At 36.6% G+C, this 20499-nt stretch overlaps 1 protein-coding gene across 4 annotated transcripts in view; it reads right to left on the bottom strand.

Moving 5' to 3' along the window:
- The window catches only part of Nell1 (neural EGFL like 1), an 826302-nt gene that overhangs the window by 609663 nt on the left and 196140 nt on the right, over positions 1–20499 (bottom strand). For all 4 annotated transcript variants that reach the window (XM_077797508.1, XM_077797507.1, XM_077797506.1 and 1 more), the window contains 2 exons: positions 3056–3128; positions 2363–2445 (listed from right to left, as the gene is read on the bottom strand). In XM_077797508.1, the coding sequence (XP_077653634.1) occupies positions 2363–2445; positions 3056–3128 (156 nt within the window). The remainder of the gene's footprint in view (positions 1–2362; positions 2446–3055; positions 3129–20499) is intronic.

The following is a 20499-nucleotide window of genomic DNA, read 5'->3' on the forward strand; positions in this document are numbered from 1 at the left end:
TAGCTCAGCTTGGTAAGTGATCAAACATGCATTCATCTCTTCCTCTCTTTTTATTTCCTTCTTCTTCCTAACATCTCCATCTTCTTGCTGGTAGTATCTGTTTCCTTCCCTCCACCACTCAGTCCCTCTATATATTTTCAATCTCTTTTTCACATTCTATGTTTTGCAAAATAAACTTTCTCAGTCATGATTCAACCTTCAGGATCTAAGTACCAGAGCACAGGTCCCAACTCTGTCATCCATTATCTTAGGAGAAACTACCTCACCTTTCTGGACCTCTTTGTTCTAATCTGTACAGTAGGCTAATAAATCAAATCTAGCTCACAGGATTTTTGTGAGGATTAAAGTGACAGTGCATATATTAAAGCATTGGAACTAGCAAATAGTAAATGTTCAATAAATACCACCCAGCATGAGTGACTTTCCAGCTTCACATACATCAAGGGATGGTAAACCCTTGACAAAGACCCATGGGATAAATTTGGTCGACCACTTATTTTTGTACAGCCTGTGAGCTAACAATGGTTTTTTTTTTTTATATTTTTCAATGGTTATATTTTAAGTTATTATAAATGATTATGTTTAAGAAAAACAAGTACATACACAATATCTTCAATTTTACGTCTTGGCTTACAAAAGTCCTAAATTTACTAGTTGGCCCTCTGTAGAAAAAAAAATGCCAACTCCTGTTCAAGATTCCAATTATGCAGTGAAAATGGAAGTACTCGGTTGTAGAATTATAATTCTATGCACACTTTGGAAGAAGCAGACTTCTACACCTGCCAAAGTGCTGGGGGGCAGCAGGAGGTTAGAAGGTGGATTAAACCATTTTCTGCTTGCAATTTCTCACAATTAAATATCTTCTGTCTCCCAAATGCCCATTTTACATAATAATGTTTTGAGGATAGAGTTCATTGTGGCTCCTAGACAATGTATAGCTAAAAAGAAAAATGGCATTCCCTGCAATGGTAAAGAATGAGAAAGAAAAGGGCATCCTCAGAGCTGGAGAATGGAGAACCGAAATCACCTGAGACTGAGTGGCATGTTTCTTGTTCCAAAAATTTGATAGCATGCTAAAATATAATTAACGGTATTGAGATCAAGCTGCTCCAGACAATATGAAATAAAAGCCTCTATATGCCACAAGCTGGGATGGCAAATAATTGCTTGCGTTTCACATTTCCACTGCACTCTGAAGTGGAAAGCGAATGCCTTAGGTTTCGAGCCTCAGTCTCAATTTTTGTCTTACACAAGTATTCCATCTCTCCCTTCCAGACAAAAGGGGATTTCAGTTGGCCAAAAACTCTAGTTTGAAATAGAAACATTATCTTCAATGGTACCATGCAAGGGCCCAAAATATGCCCCTACCTCCCAGTCACTTACCTACCCACCAAAATTTTTTTCCACATGCTATGGCTGAAGGCAGGGAGCAGTCATAGCTGCAGGTGGAATGGGATTAATGTATCATTTTCACTGTTATTAAAATTCTTCCTTTTGCAGAGTATAATGTCTCTTAGGCCCAACCTAATTTTTTCTTAGCCGTAGGCTGGAACTCGTGTCCACAACTGATTGGTATCATAACAGCAGCATTAACCACATTTTCTTTTTTTTTTTTTCCCTGTGCCTTTCTCTATGAGGCTCAGGGCTTTTCATTATAAATCTACACTTTATGAATAAATATTAAGCCCCTAATTGTTTACAAGTTTGGTTCAGCCACTCGATATGAACATGTCTTGTTCATCATTGCCTCTTGGCACCTAACACAGCGCCCAGCAAGTAGCAAGTCCTCGAAAATGCCTGTTGAGTGAAACCAGCAGTGATGCAGAATCATAAAAGCAAAGATGCTAAAAGGCAAACTTTGCCTTCTTCCCTATTTAACTCAGGACCAGTCCTGAAAGGAATCATACAATCGAAATTTGATATAATGCCCTCCTGGGACAGTAATCTGTTCCTAACAATAGCTATTTTGCCCCTCGTTATTACTGGCAATTATTCTTACATCCAAAATGCATTAGCTTATAAGCAGCAGTGGCTCTGACCATATATCATCTCACAGTGCTAGTAGTTTAATGGCCAATGGGCAAATTCCTTTTCCACTCTCAGAGAACCAACAGTGATACATATTGCCTCTTGCTTCCAAACATTTTTCAAGAAAAACATTTTGATAAAGCCTAATAGTATCAAAGACCTGAATGGTTATGTTTACTATAGGTGGTCCTATTTCAAGTAAGACTAAAACAGTTTTGCGGTAACATATTGCAGATGCCAAGGCTAGAAATATTTCCATTATAACATATCACTCTAAATTCCAGATAGGACACAGAAAGAAATGAAACATCACAAGTGAAATTTAGATACCTACTTTTGCAGTCATCTTGGCCAAAAGCTCCTGTAAATCCATTATTCCTTGCACCAGGCTTAAGAAATCACTGCAGGTTGGGCAAGCTCAATAAAGAAAATATAAAATTTATATTGTCTTCTGCTAGCATAAGAAAGAAAAGTTTAAAACAGTGGTTGTTTGGAAGGATTTCTGCTTTGCTGTTTTGGTTAAAATTTGAGTAAAATCACAGAAGATTTCAGGTCTAGATTTTTTCCTTCTTTCCTTATTCTTTTGTGTGTGTGTGTGTGTGTGTGTGTGTGTGTGTGTGGTACTGAACACAGGGTTGCAAGGTGACTGGAAAATGTACCATAACATAGAAGAGGAAAAAGTAAATTGGCATCCAGGTCAAAAAATTCAAAGAATAATTCTATAAAAACTATGTATGTATATGCGTGAGTATGTGTATGATTATATTAAATATGCATTTGTTTTCAAATACAGAATCTACTATTTATACTTTTCTTACCTTCAAATTTTAATTTTGCAAACAAGAAATAGTCTTTTGAAAAATTCAAAAGAACTATGCAATATATATAATAATTTCACTTTCGCTATCCTCACCACCTCAGAAGTCAGCCCTGCAGTTTCTCTACACCCTTCCAGATGTGTTTCTCTGATATTATGAACAAGTTATATATTCTTTTAAAAGCACAAACGCTGTACATTGTTACTTACTGCGATTGAGGTTTGGACACTGTGTTATGTATCCATTTGGCATAAAGATGATTTTTCCATCTTGGATGATCCCCTTGAAAAAGAAGAGACAAGGAGCAATCACAATTACAGTCACCAGGTCAAGTGGCCCTGTGAGCTCTGACAGCGGAACAGGTCAGATTATTTTTGAACAAGACTGATACATTCAAAAAGTGAGTTTGCCCTTTTCACACTAAACTACTCCAAATCATCCTCTTCTCAGAATCTTGAGATGTACATTCATTTTGAGAAACCACAGTTAGTTACCACTAACTAATGCCAATGAGATCACAGCTCCAAGGACCCATCAGTAAGTGTCTTTAAACTACCAGACTAAGAAGGCATGGGTGCAATAAAAATCCTCCTCAGCACCCCAATCATCCTGGGACATTAAATATTGCTAATTTTCCGGACTTCCTTTAAGAATGGAAAGAAATAAGTAATAGACTAAAATGATTCTGTTGATTCATTTAGTCAAAGAAATAAAACTGAACATCAGGAAAATTCTGTAACAATCTTCCCTCCTCAACTGAATGAGTAACATTGAGACCTTACTAGTAAATCTTCAGATTTGTTCAACATCTGTCAGATAAAGGTGATCTTTTGAAAACTGTAACTCAGTCTGCAAAAATACCCCGATTTAAGAGAGTCATCAGGGGCAGCATCTGTCAATGAAAATATTGACTTGGCTTTTGGGTTTTTCAAGTTAAATTTAAGATTCTGTTTTTAGGTCTATTTGGTTTTTGTCTTTCTTTTTCTTTTCTGATGTGATGGAAGAGAGATTATAGAACAGATGGGAGATGTGGAATCTGGTTTAGAATATTGAGCTTAATCTATAAATAAAATATAGGCTTAAGATAGTGCTGCAAGACGTTCAGAGGGAGTAACATTTAACATTTATGTGCTCATCTTCTAAACAGAAGGCAATCAGCAAATGCTATTTTCTGCTTATTATTTCAAGATAAAATATTAATTGAAAATATTAATAGAAATAACAGGATCACAGCACCTCTTCAGCCAAATTATATACATTTATTAACCTCTTCCTCTTACAAGATGATACACCGTTTTTGATTACCAGAGGAGGTAGCCTCATGTGGGGAAGGAGTCCCTGCCACTGCTCCTTAAATTAATTCATAATCTCTTGTAAGGGTATACTAGGGAGCAATTAATGGAGCAAAAGCCAAGGGAATCAGCTTCTCTCGGGACAGGGCTATGCATTTTTTTCAAAGCAAATTAACTCCTTCAAGAGGTTAGGGCAATTTTAAGCACATTTGGCACTGAAGAAAAATTCAGAGGACCTGGATTCAGGTTCTAGATCTGACCCTAGTCCACCAGGTGGACTCAGGCAACAAGTCAGCCATCTTCTCTGAGCCTCATGTAACTTCATCTAAAAAAGGAAGTCCTGGATTAAAAAAAAAAAAAAGCTAGCAATCCTAGCAAATTCTGAGTCATTTAAACAGGAATTCAAATTGGTACTATTACATTTTAGATCTCTGCTTCCATTACCTTTCAAGTTTATATGTTTATATATGTAATGTATACATATTATATACGATCAATCCAGACAGACAAAGCTATAGATTTGCATCAAAGAATAGACCATCATAGAGAAGTGAATATCGCATTAGAAAACATCTTTCTAATCAGGTTGATCATGGATGAATCCAGAGTAAACAATCATCCTGGTCTGTCCAGGACTTAGGGATTTCCTGGGACATGGGAAATTTCAGTGCTTAAAAACTTGTGAAGAGATGCATAGGCAAACCAGGTCAGCTGGTCGGTCTGGATGATACAGAAGTGGTAAAAAACACATGCACCAGGAAAGGGCTGGGCCCATCTATTTTCTGTCTATTTCATTCTTATTTTATCCTCTGTGGAAAAGGCAATCAGAAGTCTGGATTTCATTAGTCATGTTATCAATTACCTTTCAAAAAAGGGCTGGGGCTGGAGCTCAGTGGCAGAGCACTTGCCTAGCATGTGTGAGGCCCTGGGTTCCATCCTTAGCACCACATAAAAATAAACAAACAAAGGTATTCTGTCCATCTACAACTACAAAAAAAATAAATAAGAAAAAAAAAAGGAAAATTCACTGAAAGAGAATATTCAATCCTATTTATCCAATAGCAGCATAAGCTAGGACACAGTAATTTTCCTTGTCTTTTTTTTTTTTTTTGGACCCTATTTATTTCAATTTTGATAAATTTCAAATTGTTCCCCCTACCTTTCCTCTTTCTCTGTATTTCCACTTTTAATCTCTGGCACAACTGTGTAAGCTTAGATCATTAGGTGAAGGTCAATGATGTTGACTTGAACAAAAACAGAAATAAAAGCTGACAGCTTCCCAATGCTCATTAACACAAAAGCTCAAAGCACTTGGTATTTTTTCTGAACAAAGGTCAGAAAGGTCAGCCCACATACTGGCATGAAAACTTGTTCTTGCCAGATAAATCAAGATAAGAATGTTAATTTGATAGTGAATGGATGGAATTTGAAGGTGGGTTAAAAGAAAGGTGGTGATAGAAAACAAATATCAACTGGAACCCCAAGAAGTCTGAGTGTATGCGTATGCATGAGACTACATGCATATGTGTGCATTTCAGCGGGTTCCTCAGCATAAAAACCAGAATGTCTTGCTCTGAATTGCTATGTGGATCATTTAGCAACAGGACACTTGTCAATGAAGAAACACTTGCTAAACTGCAAAAAGGAGCTTTGCAGAGCATGAAATACAAGCTACAAAGTAGCTCAATCGGACTTAGTTCTCCAAAAACCTATCTATGAAGGCTTCCATAGATGAAAATGTGCCTTCCAGCACTGTAACTTCTCCCAGAGGAGATGAAATAAGTAGAATGTCTATTATTTCTCCACATTTAACCTGAAATGTATCTATATGTAACTGAAATTGCAAATTAGCTAGGTTTATGTCAGCTGACTTTGTTTTATCTCATTTTTTCAGACCAATGTTTTATTTCTTATTTGTCTTGTCAATGTTGCTCAAGCTTCAAGTTCCTTGTGTTCCTAAATACATGAGCATTTGTTTAACATTCAAATTCCTGGCCCAGTCCCCAAAGAATCTATTTCAGTAAGGTTGATGTGGGCTTAGGAATCTGCATTTTTCCTGTATTTTCAAAAGCTGTCCCTGATGACTCTGATAAAAAAATAAAGCCCTGCTTTATTGTAGACCCTTGGCTTCTTTTAGAGCAAGAGGATTTATTTCCTAAAAGTTCATAGCATTTAAAATATCATCCCAAGCCTACATATGAACAAAGTAAAAATCTCACTGACTTGAAACTGAATAGAAATCAATGGAATTACTAGATTATAAATACCATCAGGACAAAAGATCATATACTTTCATCTCAGTATCCCCTGCTGTTTCCATTGTGGTAGATTTCAAATCATAGGCACTGTAAAATATTTTAAAAGCATCAAATTCTAGAAAAGTATGAATTATACTATATTTCACCACATAATTTTGAGAGCTGGTAGGGTCACATAGGGCATTAGTTTTTAACCTAAAAGTATCAAAATTTGTTTTTAACCTAAAAATATCAAAATTTTCAGACAGATTAGGAAAGGATAGTCTACTGTTATTTTGGAAAGACTCTGAGTTGATTTTGAACCTTCAATGAGAACTATTGACCTAGGACCAAGGCATCCAGTCATTTGACCTATGAGACACTTAAGTATCTAAGACTTCAAGTAGCTTTCCTATAGGACATCTTAATTCTAAAACATACACTATATGTCCACGTGTTGCAAAACCAGTTCACTATCATAAGCTATAAGTAAAAAAAAAAAAAAACACAATTCAAGGGAGGCCCATGGCTAATGTGCTAATAAGATAATGCTACAAAGAGGTAAGGACCTACGGGGTAAAAATGGGAGTTCATAACCCACTTGAATCAAAATGTGAAATATGATATATCAAGAACTATGTAATGTTTTGAACAACCAACAATAAAAATTATTTTTAAAAAAGAGGTAAGGACCTCTTATCAAAATGAGGCTTTATCTTTATTGTTATAATAGATACTAATCAAACAAACTATAACAAAGTATTTGCATTAGACACATTAGACGTTGTTTGCCAAAATAGTTTTTCAGGGTTGGAAAACAGAGGTGGCTTTAGGTAGCCCAATATTCCCCCTGCAATCTTATTTACAGAATTAATTTGGGGAACAATCTATTTCTCATTGTTTGTGCAAATGTTAAACCTCAGCAGATCTGAAAATCTTAATAAATCCCTAAGGTATAGAGTCCAAATTAATAAGCTTTTACAGTTAGTGAGAAACCAGCCTCTACTTCAGAACAGTCTGTCCAAGGAAGTGGGGCGTGACTCTTTTCCTTGGAAAAACCCACAGAGCACTCCAAGGCACATACTCACTCTGCTGAGTTGTTTATCTACAAATAACAGGAGAGATCTTCAGTGCCAGGTGTCCCTGACTCAGTTAGGCTAGGTGAGGACCCATAGCAACCCCCTAGCAACCACCTATCAGCATGAAACAGGGAAAATACCTTGGATGCCAGATGACCTTCCCAGTAGTTTTATGGTTGTTGTTAACATGTTGGGAAACCATATAGTTCAGCATGTACTCCTCTAGTGGCTTAAACCAATCAGTTCAAAGGAATTCCCCTCTTGTACTAACCAATCATCCCTACCCAACTTGTTCCCGCCAATGAATGTGCTAATTATGTTTTAGAGTTGTTTTATTATTTTCCCACAGTGTATGATGATTTGCTAAGAGATGCTATGATGTATGTGAAGTCCCTGCCTTCCCCAAAGAGTGTATAAAACTGCTGCAAACCCTGGGCTCGGGGCCTCTCAGCGTCACTAGTTGCTGTGTGCGTGGAGGACTGAGCTAGCTCGAAATAAAGGCCTCTTTGCTGCTTACATTGATCTCCGGTCTCTGGTGGTCTTTTGGGGGTCCCAAACTTGAGCATAACATTAGTACTGATAGATGGGGGGAAATTTGATAGTTTTTTCTTTCTATTTTTAGTACACCTATTGTCACCCTATACCTTCTGCAGTCAGCACCGAAATAGAATTTGCACCAAATAGATTGTACATTATGGGTTTTTAATGTTCAAGGAACTAATGCCCATTATTCCTAGAACATTTTTCATTTTGCTGTAAGAAATATAGGAAGGTGCAATAAAAAAATTAGAAAATTATACCATTAGGACCCTTTTATGTATGGAATAACTAAGATTAGGCATGCCCTCCTAAACACTCAGAGCTTTCTGATACAAATGAAATCCCCTTTACCACCAAACAAATGCTAATTCTTTTTTAAGGCTCTTATTTCCCTGCAGATCTCTGTTTACATTGAAGAAAATGGTTCCATTTTTTTTGTATGCTAAAACACTGAAACAAATTGCTTTGAAAGGGAAAGAAAAAGGGGCGGGAGAGTTTCCTGCCAGGCATGTAAATAGATGGATGAAGATGTGTTCTGTTTATAAACTGCCAGAGACTCAAGCTCAGGCAACAGGCTGACAAAAAGTAAGACTTGGGAAACTCACAAGGAGGATTTTCAAAGTGCAACCCATCATATATTTCTGCCCTAAAGACAGTTAATAAAATATTCCAGCTTGCATAAAAGCCAAGAAAGACACTTGTCGGCTTTCATTATGATCAATAAAAACTGTCAGCTCATTAACATATCATTAGCTATCCTGCTGCTTCCAAAGTCTTAATGCACAGAAATATTAATCTACAAATGTATATGATTTTTCAGTTCTGCGACTTTGACTTTCTGCATGAAAGGAAAAATAAGAATTAAAGATTGCAGGCATCCAAGATAGCTGCTACTTCTATGCGCCTATAAACATATGTTTACCATCTGTGGAATTATGGGAAGCAGCTGAGGTAAAAAACAACAGCTGTGGCATTAAAAAAAAATTGTAATCAATTTTACTTCCCAGTGACAGCTCAGCTGTCAAAGGAGGCAACTCCAAAGGAGGCAATGTCCAGGTAAGGGAAAGGTTTCACACTCAAATTCACCAGACACAGAGAAAGACTCAGACACAGGGTGAACCGTGGCCTGAGTGAAAGGCTTTGGATGGGAATTCTCCCTGAGACCTCAACTTCTTAGAAACTGTCAGAACACTCAATCCCTGGAAGCCTCCAGGAACTCTCTGCAGTTCACTGGGGCTCATTCATTTTATTTTTACCCTCTGAAATAGTCACAGCATAATCAGCTTAGAACGCATCAAAGGGAAATTGATGGGTAGCCAACCATCCTGATAGTGAGGATCGAAGACAATCAGAAGATCCAGATAAGCCTATCGCTACTGGCCAGCCCTTTTCTCGAATGGATGCTGTGCTAAAGTGAAGAAATCCCCAGCTTGTGTTCTGTTTGTGACACAGGAGTTATCTAATGTTGGGGGCTTCTGTGCCAGGAACCATTCAAGTGACTCCACCGGCTCTCCCTAACCAGCAACTCTTTTTTTATTGCACTATCCATAAGGATCCACCAGTGTCTGGAAATGAGGTTTGACAAGTGAGGGGTCTTTGCTTCTGTTTTGCTTGTGAAGTCACATACTAATATTTTAAAAGGGAGAATAATATTATTTTAACCTGAAAAAAAAAACATTACAAGCATTTTTAGTTCTAGAGAAATAAAGCAGGTGTGGTTCTTGGATCCAGGAGGCAGCTTGTATAGGATAAATAAGAAAAGCTCAAAGATGTGCTGACACCCTCCTGAGGAATGGCTGCCTCTTTTTCAGGGAGATTTTTGCAGCATTGAATTAATCAAGAGGTAATTTCTACAATGAGACCCTTATGTATTTCCCCTACCCAATGATCTCACCTCACCAGATGGCCAGGAGCACTGGCTGGCTTCCAAGATTCTGAGGAGGAGGTGAATTTTAAAAGCTGCCCCATGAGCACCCTTCTGAAAAGCTGTTCAATCAGGCCACTCCTACTAGGAAGCAAGGAGAACCACATTGCTCCCTAGGAATGGCCATGCCCTTCGGGTGCTTTGGGTGCCACCTATTCCTTTGGACTGGAAACCCAGGAAAAGACCATAGGTCTGACCTCCTCCATGCCACAAGGCATAGGTTAAGTGAAAAGTCTCCCTAATCAACACAGTGGAATCTATGGTAACACATGGTGAGGCCTTACTAAATATTTGTTGGATGAATGATCAATGGCTTTGAAATTCAGAAGGCCTAGGCTCACTGCAGGTCACTGGACTCAAATTCCATTCCTATCACTTACAGACTGTGAGGTTAGCAAGTCCCTTAATCTGAGTTCCACTGACTAACCTATACAATGGGGACAATAACCTCTATCTTATTAGAATTCTCTGAAGGTGAAAAGTAATTAACTTAGATCATATATGTAGGGCCAGAAAGTCTGGAACTTAGGAAGAATTTCAATAATTATTGGTTCTCTCTTCCACATCCATTTCTACAGCAAAATAACTGTCAAAACTCTACCTGTATTGAGTATATGGGCTCCTAATCACAAGATTCCTCATATTCTATAGAGAATCACATTCACTGAACTAGAATAGTTGATAGGACTAACTGTTCTCTCTCTTAATCACATTCTCCCAACCAAAGCAGAAGTCCCTAAATGGCAGAAAAAGTACCTATTCTTTCCACAATATATTGTTAAGCATAGAAGGAGCATAAAATTCATAAAGGAAAAAAAGGGGACTGTGTGCTGAAAATCAACTCATGTGCCAGGTGCTTTTAATACATATTCTTATATAATCTGCATTGCTTCTATGAAAGATGTCTTTGCCACTCTACAAATTAGATGACTGATGTGTGGCTTGTTTCATTCATTTTAAGAGTACAGAAGGTCCCTGGTTTACAATGGTTCGACTTAAAATTTTTCAACTTCGTATAGTACGAATGCATTCACTAGAAACCATACTATTTTGAATTTTGATCTTATCCTGGATTATTTCAACTACTTTGAAAGTTGTGAGAATCAAAATAGACTGACTTATGTCAATGTCTAGCAGAATTAAGTCAGAAGGCCATGGGGGTGGGTCCTCAGCATACTGGCCTGAGAACAAGAACTATGGCAAAAAGCTGTCAAGAGCACAACCTTGTCCACACAAAAATAGTTCTACAAGGACAGGTACCCAGAAACATTCAGCTTTGGGCTGACACCACCCTTATAATTCATCCTTACAGTCAAAGATAATTGTTTCAAAATAATTTATGTAACCTTCTTCATATCATCTTCAGAAAACTCTTGCTTTCTTTTGCTTTCCTAGATATGCACATGGTCGGCTCTGGCATGCACATCCCAGACTGCAATCTCCTGTCATTCATGAATAAAATCTTTACTTCAGAGAGCTGGTCTCTCTGCCATTCATTTTAGGTTGACAATAATTGCTCATGATCCTGGCAGCTCCCTGGCAGCCATGCAATCATGAGAGGAAACAACTAATAGTCTACCATGTACTACATTGCTATGATCTTTGATAGATTAGGTGTATTAAATGCATTTTCAACTTAAGATATTTTCAATTTACAATGGGATTTTGGGGTCCCAGCCTTATGGAATTCAAAGAGCATCTGTACACTGTCAGCCAGTTATATACCTAGTATTATTCTAAGCACTTGCTGAATAAGAAAGAAACAGCTCTAACTCTGGTAAAGCTTACAATCTGAAAACAAAGAGCAATCATAAACAAGTAATTACCCATATAACTATGCTCAGGAATAGTTACATAATTTGTAGAATTTCTTTTGCAAAATAACTAAAAATGTGAAGATGGCCACAACAGGGCATTAAAACAATCATAGAGCCTTACAAAGGGCAGCACACCATGGGGTTGCACAGGTAGATCAATTGTCCATGAGGCCAGTCATGCCTATACTTTGGAAATGTAGCAAGTGTGGTGAAGAAAATGGAGATATCTCAATGAGAAAGTATGTGATCAAAAAATTGCAAACAGATTGAAATTCCCTGTATCCACACACTTTGAACTGACTTTGTAGAACCTCACATCAAGAGGAGTCTGTTTTTCTACCTCTGAATCTCAGGCTGATCATGTGTCTTGCTTTGGCAGAAGTGATTGTGTGCCAGTTTCAAGTCCAGGCCTCAAGAGGCTTGTAGGCAACAATGAATTCCACTATTATGGATAGTTTACAAGACACTGTTAAAAAAATATGGGGGGATCCTTGCAGACATCTACTCCTACTCCCCTGAAACACTGCCAAGTCCCATGGGAGCAAGCCCAAGGTAATCTGCAGGATAATGATGGACATATGATCCAGACATTGCCCCTGCACACAGTCAACCACCATGTGACTGAAACTACCCTAGGTAAGTCAGCCCTCAGCCAACTCTATCAATCCACCTTAGGCATATAAGCAAATCTAGAGGGGATCAACCAAGCCCAGTCCTTCCCTCAATCTTCTAGCTGAACTGTGAGCTTATTGTGTTAGCCCCAGGATTTGGATGTTTTGTTGTATAACAAGAGCTAACTGATAAAACAGTTTTTAAAAGATACAATATTATCAAAATACAGAATTAAGAAGATACAATATTATCAAAAAGGGAATGAAGACTGCTCTGAGCAGAGGCACAGGAAAAGGCCCTGGTATGTTCAAGGGACTAACAGAAGAGAAGCATGGCTAGGATATGATGGGCAGAACAGAAGATGGCATGAGATAAGGTTGCAAAGGGGAGTGGATCTTATACTGATTTGATATGCAATGGAGAATCAGTGAGAAGATTTAAGCAGGAGTATAAATTCATTAGTTTTAAAAATATGCTAACAGAAGTTCAACAGATACCTGGTTCTTCTTTCTTTTTTACTGGTGATAAAATACATATGATAATAATTTGCCATTTAGCCACTTTCAATGTACAATTCAGTGACATTAATTACATTCACCATGTTATACAATTACCACTAAATATTAGTAAAAACCTCCACAACCCCAAACACTTTCTGTTTTGTTTTTATTAGTGCATTGTAGTTATACATAATAGTGGGTTTCATTCTGATGATAATCATACATGCATGGAATTTAATTTGTTCATTTCAGTCCCCAGTGCTTCCTCTTTACATCCTCCTCCCTCCCCCTATTTCCCTTCCTCTACTCCACTGATCTTCATTTTATTTAGTTTTACTTGGTGGTTTATAGATATAATTAAAGGTGGAATTCTCCACGGCATTTTTATATATGTACATGATATAATTTCATTCCACATTTCCTCCCTTTTCTGCATTGATCTTCCCTCTATTTTCATGAGATCCAGCCCCCACAAACCCCTTTTATTTCCTTTTCTGGGATCGAGCTTCCACATATGAGAGAAAACATTAAACCCTTGACTTTCTGAGTCTGGCTTATTTCACTTGGTGTGATGTTTTCCAGTTCCATCCATTTATAGGCAAATGCCATAATTTCATTCTCCTTTATGGCTGAGTAAAATTTCATGGTGTATATATGCCTAATTTTCTTAATTCATTCAAAAAAATCTTTTTAACCATTTAACAATAAATTCCATTACCTATTTATTGTCCCCAACTCCATTAATGTCTAATCTAATTTCTCTCTCAATATATTTGTCTATTCTTGATATTGTATGCAGACAATATATGTCTTCTTGTGCCTGGCATATTTCACATGGGTGTGTTTTTCAAGTTCACCCATGCTGCAGTGTATATTCTTATCCTTTTTAGGATTGAACAATAGTTTATTGTAAGCATGTATAACTAAAAACAACCAGTAAAAAAAACAGTTCATTGTATGCATATACTGCAGTTTACTTATCCATTAATACACGGATGGACAGTTGGGTTGCTTCCCTTATAAAGATTGTAAATAATGCTGCAATAAGCATTGGCATACAGACCAGTTTGAGTTCCTCTTTTTAATCCTATTGAGTATCAACATAGGGAAGGAATTGCACACATGATAATTCTGGGTTTGATTTATTGAGGAACCAATGAACTATTTCCCACTGCAGTTGTACCATTTTACACTCACATCAGCAATGTAGAAGGATTCTAAATTTGCTAATCCTCACTCACTCTTAATTTTCATTTCTTAAAAAAACTTATGACCACCCTAGTAGGTGTGAAGTGATATATCACTGTGATTTTGATTTGCATTTTCCTAGTGGTTAAGGACATTGAACATCATTTCATGTGCTTACTGGATATATGTGTATCTTCTTTGGAGAAATGTCTATTCAGACATTGTTCATTTTTAACTAGGTGCTCCTTATAATATGTATAATTTCAAAATATTTTCTTTCCATGAGTTTTTGTTCATATCCTTGATAATAGTCTTTGATATACAAAAGCTCTTAATTTCGATGAAGTCCAATTCATTTTTTTCTTGTTACTCAAAGCTTTTTGTGTCATATTCAAGAATCCATTGTGTAATCAAAGGTCATAAAGACTTTGTGTTTTTTCTATGAGTTTCATGTTTAGTTCTTATAGATTATTAATCCATTTTTAGTTATATTTTAGGTATGGTGAGAAGCAGGGTCCCAAGTTCATTCTTTTGCATGTGAAAGTCCATTTGTTAAAGAGAGTATGCTTTCCCCTTTTGAGTTGCCTGGCAACATTGTAAAAAAAAAAAAAAGTAGCCATAAAATGTATGCATTTATTTCTTGATGCTCAATTCTATTTCATTGGTATATATTTCCCTCCTCATGCCAGCACTATACTCTATTGATTATTACATCTTTAAGACAAGTTTTCGAATTGGGAAATGTGAGTTCTCCAATTTTTTTCTTTTTCACATTTGTTTATCTATTCAGGGATCATAGTAGTTCCACATGGATTTGAGAATCAGCTTTCCCATTTCTGCAAAAAAAAAAAAAAAGAATTTTGATAGAGGTTTTATTAATCTCTCAGTCCATGAACAGAAGATGTCCATCCATTTTATCAGGTCTCATTGAATTTCTTCCAATGAGTTTTTGCAGTTTTAAAAATTCAAGTCTTGTATTTCCTTGGCTAAATTCACCACTAGATAGTTTATTCATTTAGATGATTCTGTAAATGCAATGTTCTCTAAATTTCCTCTTCAAATTATTTACTGCTGGTTTATAGAATCTTAACCAATTCTTCTAGATTCTTTGAAATTTTCCATATATAGGATCATGTCTGTGAAGAAAGATTGTTTTGCTTTGTCCTTTCCAATGTGAATTAATTAATTTATTTGTTTAATTGCACTGACTAGAAACTGCAGGACAGTGTTGAATAGCAGTGGTGATATTCTTGCCTTGTTCCTCATCTTAAGAGGAAAGCATTCAGTTTTTCATCATTGAATATGATATTTGCTATGGGATATTAATTTATGCCCTTTCTCACATTAACAAAGTTCCCTTCTATTGCTAGTTTTCTGAGTGTATTTCTCACAAAAGGGCACTGGATCTTGTCAAATATATTCTCTGTATCAGAGATGGCTCTGTTTTTTTTTTCTTCTTCATTCTATTCATTGGTATATTAGGTTGATTGATTTTATGTGAAACCACCCTGCATCTGAGGGTAAATTCCACTTGGACATAGTGTATAATCTTCTTAAATATGCTGTTGGATTTGGTGTGCTAGTATTTTATGGAAGAACATTGTATCTATATTAATATAAGATATTGGTCTTATATTTTTTCTCTGGATGCTTTTATCTGGATTTGGAATCATGGTATTTCTGGCACCATAGGATGAGTAAGAAAGTGTTCTCTCTGCTTCTATTTTAAGATTGGTGCTAATTCTTTTTTAACGGCTTGGTACAATTCACCAGTGAAGCCATCTGGTCCTGGATTTTACTTTGTTGGCAGTTTTTGTTACTAGTTCAATCTTTTTACTTGTTTTAAGTCTCTTTAGATTTTTTATTTCTTCATGATCCTGTCTTGATAGGTTATATGTTTCTAGGAATTTGTTTCATTTAAGTCATCTAATTTATTGGCATATGATTCATGGTATTCTCTTTTAATCATTTTTGATTTCTCTAAGGTATATGTAATGTCTCCATAAATATGTCAATTAATTGCCTTTTGACCTTCATAGCTTCAGATGAAAAATTGGCAGTTAATTTTATTGAGGATTCTTCATATGTCACAGTCACTTGTCACTTCCTGCTCTGAAGATTCTGTTTTTGACAGTTTCATCATAATGTATTCAGTATGAATATCTTTGAGTTTATCCTATTTGAAGTCTGTTGAACTTTTTGGATGTGTAGATTCATGTCTTCCAACATGTTTTTCATTGACTCGTGTTTTCCAAATTTGATATTTAGAAAAAGTTTCAGTCATTATGTCTTTAAACATTCTTTCTGTCCCTTTCACCATGTCCTTTCTCTTTCTGAGATTCCTTAATATGTGTTAGTCTATTGGAAAGTAATCCATAGGTCTCTCACAGTCTGTTCATTTTTCTTTTATTTTTTTATTTTCACTCTCCAGACTTAATTTCAATTATTATCATTATTTCTCTCGTTTTTTTTTTTTTTTTGTTTTTGTTTTTTTGTTGTTGTTGTTTTGTTTTTTTGCAGTGCAGGGGATTTAACCCAGTACCTCACACATGCTAACAGGTGCTCTACCACTGAGCTACATCCCTGGCCCTGAATTTCAATTATCTTATTTTCAAGTTCAATGATTCTTTCTTCAGTTTGTTGAAATTTTTGTTGAATCCCTCTGATGAATTTTTAACTTCAATTTTACTTCTCCACTATAAAATATCTGTTTGGCTCATTTTTATAATTTCTTTATCATTGCATCATGTTCCGGAATCCCTTGATTCTTTAGCTCTTTAAACACATTTAAGATGGTTATTTTAAAGTTTTTGTCTAATAAGTTCAAAATCTAGCTTCCTCTCAGGGATAGTTTCTATCCATTTATTTTGTTCCTTTTTTGGTTTCTCTCTCTCTCTCTCTCTCTCTCTCTCTCTCTCTCTCTCTCTCTCTTTGGCTTGCCTTGTGATTTTATTTGACACTGAACATTTGAATATTATAATGTAGCAGCTCTGAAGATGAGATTTCCCTACTTTCCTTGGACTTGCTAGGTTTTGTTTTGTTGGGTTTTGACTGCCAAATCAGAAGTTGTCCATTTGTTCATTTATCCAGACTGCTGTTTGCAGATAGATACTGTATTCCTTGCCATGTGTAGTCACTGAAATCCCTGTTCTTGATTTGTGTTGAAAGTGTTTTGACAGAGATTTCCTTGAATGCCAAGAGTTAAAAAAGAAAAAGAGGAGACAGAAAATACCAGTCTCTGCAGCTTGGGTTTATGCTGAGGCCTCGGATGCTTCACCAGCCTTGTACTGATCCAGGGATTGGTCTGAGGTGAAAGCTTTGGGTATTTATTCTCAGGTCTTTCATGAGCATGCCTATAGCCCTGGAAATGCAGGAGGCTTTCTAAATTCCCTGAATATTCAGGTGTTTTGGAATGCCCAATTGCCTACAGAAACCCTCTTCTCACATTTCAGTCCTTGTCATAGGTGGTCTACTGTGTGTCTGGATCATAATTTTCCATCCCAAGCAGCTGCAATTTTCTATCCATACGTGCTACTTGTCTGGGGTGCAAGAGTGCTGAGTTAAGGCAAGACAGAAACCAGTTCCTTGCATCAGCCCTCCATAGTTCCTGACAGACACACAAAATAACTTTTGAATAAGGTTTTCTCAGTTCCTTCCACAATGAAGGACCATTGTCCTAAATTGGAAACAGGAACTGACATTTTCAAGTCTGCCAATGAACTGTAGATGGTATGTGGCAAAAGCAATTAAAAATACACAGAGCTTTCCTGCCATTTAATGTTGTCTTTTTCTTTCTTGCCCTTTCCCTCTCACCCTCTCTCTAACACTCTCTCTCTCTCTCTCTCTCTCTCTCTCTCTCTCTCTCTCTCTTCTCTGTTCTTTCTTCTTTCTCTCTTTTTCTCCCCTCACTGTCTTCCTTTCCTTTCCCTTTTTCATTCTCTGTTACCCTAACCCAATGCCATGTCTTCTCATACTAAGGATCAAACTCAGAGCCTTGTGCATGTTAACCAACTGTCCACCCTGAACTGCACCCCTCGCCCTTGATGTTGTTATTGTTTCCTTGGTTCAGTGTTTGTTCAGTTGCTCTAAATCTTTGTTTTCAAAAATTCAACAAATTTGAAGCCAAAGCACAGATTAGTCATTGCCAAGAGCTGTGTGAAAGAGAACCAAAAGAAAATCTGCTAGTGTGCACTACTTATTTTTTCATCTCAAATAAATGAACTAAATGTTGAGGATGGTTAACACATTCATATACTAAATGATAAAGAATTATACCCTGAAAATATTTTTAAAGTTATTTTTAAGTTCAAAAAGTGCTTTGCTGGAATTAATCGTTTTTTTATTATTATTATTATGGAATGCTTAAAGCAGACAAAATCTCAGCCAGTAAAATAGGCAAATAAAAATGTAACTGATGACTGTTTAAAAAAGAAAAGAAAAAAAAACACTGATTTTTTTTATTATGAGGTTCACTTACATTTATATGAATATATTGTGGTTATAAGTATATAATCATCATTTTGGTTTTTATTTTTGTTTATTATAATTTGTGATAAATATATAAGACAACTATGCTTGTACATCAACCAGTATTATAAAGTTGTCAACTTTTTAATATACTCATGTAAATAAATATACATTTTTTGTGAGTGTGTGTGTGTGTGTGTGTGTGCATTCAGTGCTTTATATCACCCAAGATCTTGCACAAACATGGTATGTGTTTTACTGTTTTGCCACAACCCAAGTACAAATTTTAATTTCTTATCTTGGTTGTTTCTCTCTTTCTCTCTCTCTCTCTCTCTCTCTCTCTCTCTCTCTCTCTCTCTCCCCCCCCCCTCCTGTTGAGAGCCACAGCCAAAGGGCCCCAGCAAACTTCTAGCTGCCAGCAAACTTCCAGCTGCCAGTTGATGATTGGCTCACAGCTGCCCCAGCAACATCTAGCTGATTGGCTCCTCTGCGGTGATGCTCATTGGGCTGTTTCCCTGCCCTTTCAGACCACGGAGCTGCTCATTGGGGGACTTCTTTGGCTCCAACCAGGCGACCCAGCCAATCGGCCTCAAGAGCAGGAGGATTGTGGGAGTGGGAGAGGCTTGTGGTTGTGTGAGAGGCTTGGGGGAAGCCAGTGGTGGCAGTTGGGCTCTGAGGGTTTTTCCTGAGGAGCTGTTTTGTTTGGTGTGTGTGGTTCTAAAAATAAAGTTCGTTTCTTTTGACAAGTGGCTCCTGAATGGTGCCCAGCCAGACTGCGGCACCCTCCCTCTCTCATTCTCTCTCTGTTTTGTATTTTTGAAACACAGATGGCACACAGAGGGGCACACAGGGGGGTGTTTTACCACTTAACTTCATCTCTAGTCCTTTTATTTTTTATTTATTTATTTTTTAATTAATTAATTTATGTTTTTAAATTTTGACACAGGGTCTTTCTAAGTTCAATAGACTGGCCTCAGATCTGTAATCCTCCTGCCTCATTCCCCCACTGTCCTGGGATTACAGGCATTTCCCCTCGTATGTGGTTATTAATTTTATTTGAAAGGATATCTAATCTAACCTTTAAATTTATGGTATATATTTCTTACTGTTAAAATGAAATATTAGCATGATCTAATTATTATTCTGTTACTACTCTTTTGATTGTTGTTGCTGTATTATGAATAGAAACTCCACAAAATTAACCACAATCTTGTAGTATTAAACACATGTGCTTTTTTGTATTGCCTATTTATATTATATAGAATAAAAACTTGATCTCCATGCCAAAAAAAAATTCAACAAATTTAGTTCTGTTATTTTCTGCTTGGTTTTTTATGTTTCTGTGGAGGAACAGAAACTTATTAGAGTTCCCTACTGCACCATTTTACTGATACACAACTACCTATGTTTTAACAGACTTGGATGCACTGTAAAGTTAGAGAACCACAAATCAAAGGCACTAGTCAGAAGTTAATTAGCGGCAACATCTTATATTTTGTGGCAACATCTTTTTCTAAAAACAACCATGGTAGAACTTAATCAATTCATCCCCATCCCCATCAGTGCACTAAAATCTGAGTTTTCAAACTCAAATGAAAATCAGTAAGAAAGTTTTTTTTAAATGGGCTAAGGAACTGAACAGATACTTCACAGAAGAAGAAATACAATTGATCAACAAATATATGATCTGTAGCAATTAGAGAAATACAAATCAAAACTACTCTAAGATTTTATCTCACTCCTGTCAGAATGGAAATCATCAAGAATACAGGTAACAATAAATGTTGGCAAGGATGTGGTAAAAAGGTACACTCATACATTCCTGGTGGGACTGCAAATTACTGAAACCATTATGAAAAGCAGTATGGAGAATCCTCAGAAAATTGGTAATGGAACCACCATTTTACCCAGCTATCCCACTCCTTGGTTTATACCTAAAGGACTTAAAATCAGCATACTATAATGATACAGCCATATCAATATTTATAGCACCTCAA

This window comes from Urocitellus parryii, chromosome 4 (assembly GCF_045843805.1).
Source record: "Urocitellus parryii isolate mUroPar1 chromosome 4, mUroPar1.hap1, whole genome shotgun sequence".
Taxonomy (NCBI): Eukaryota; Metazoa; Chordata; class Mammalia; order Rodentia; family Sciuridae; genus Urocitellus; species Urocitellus parryii.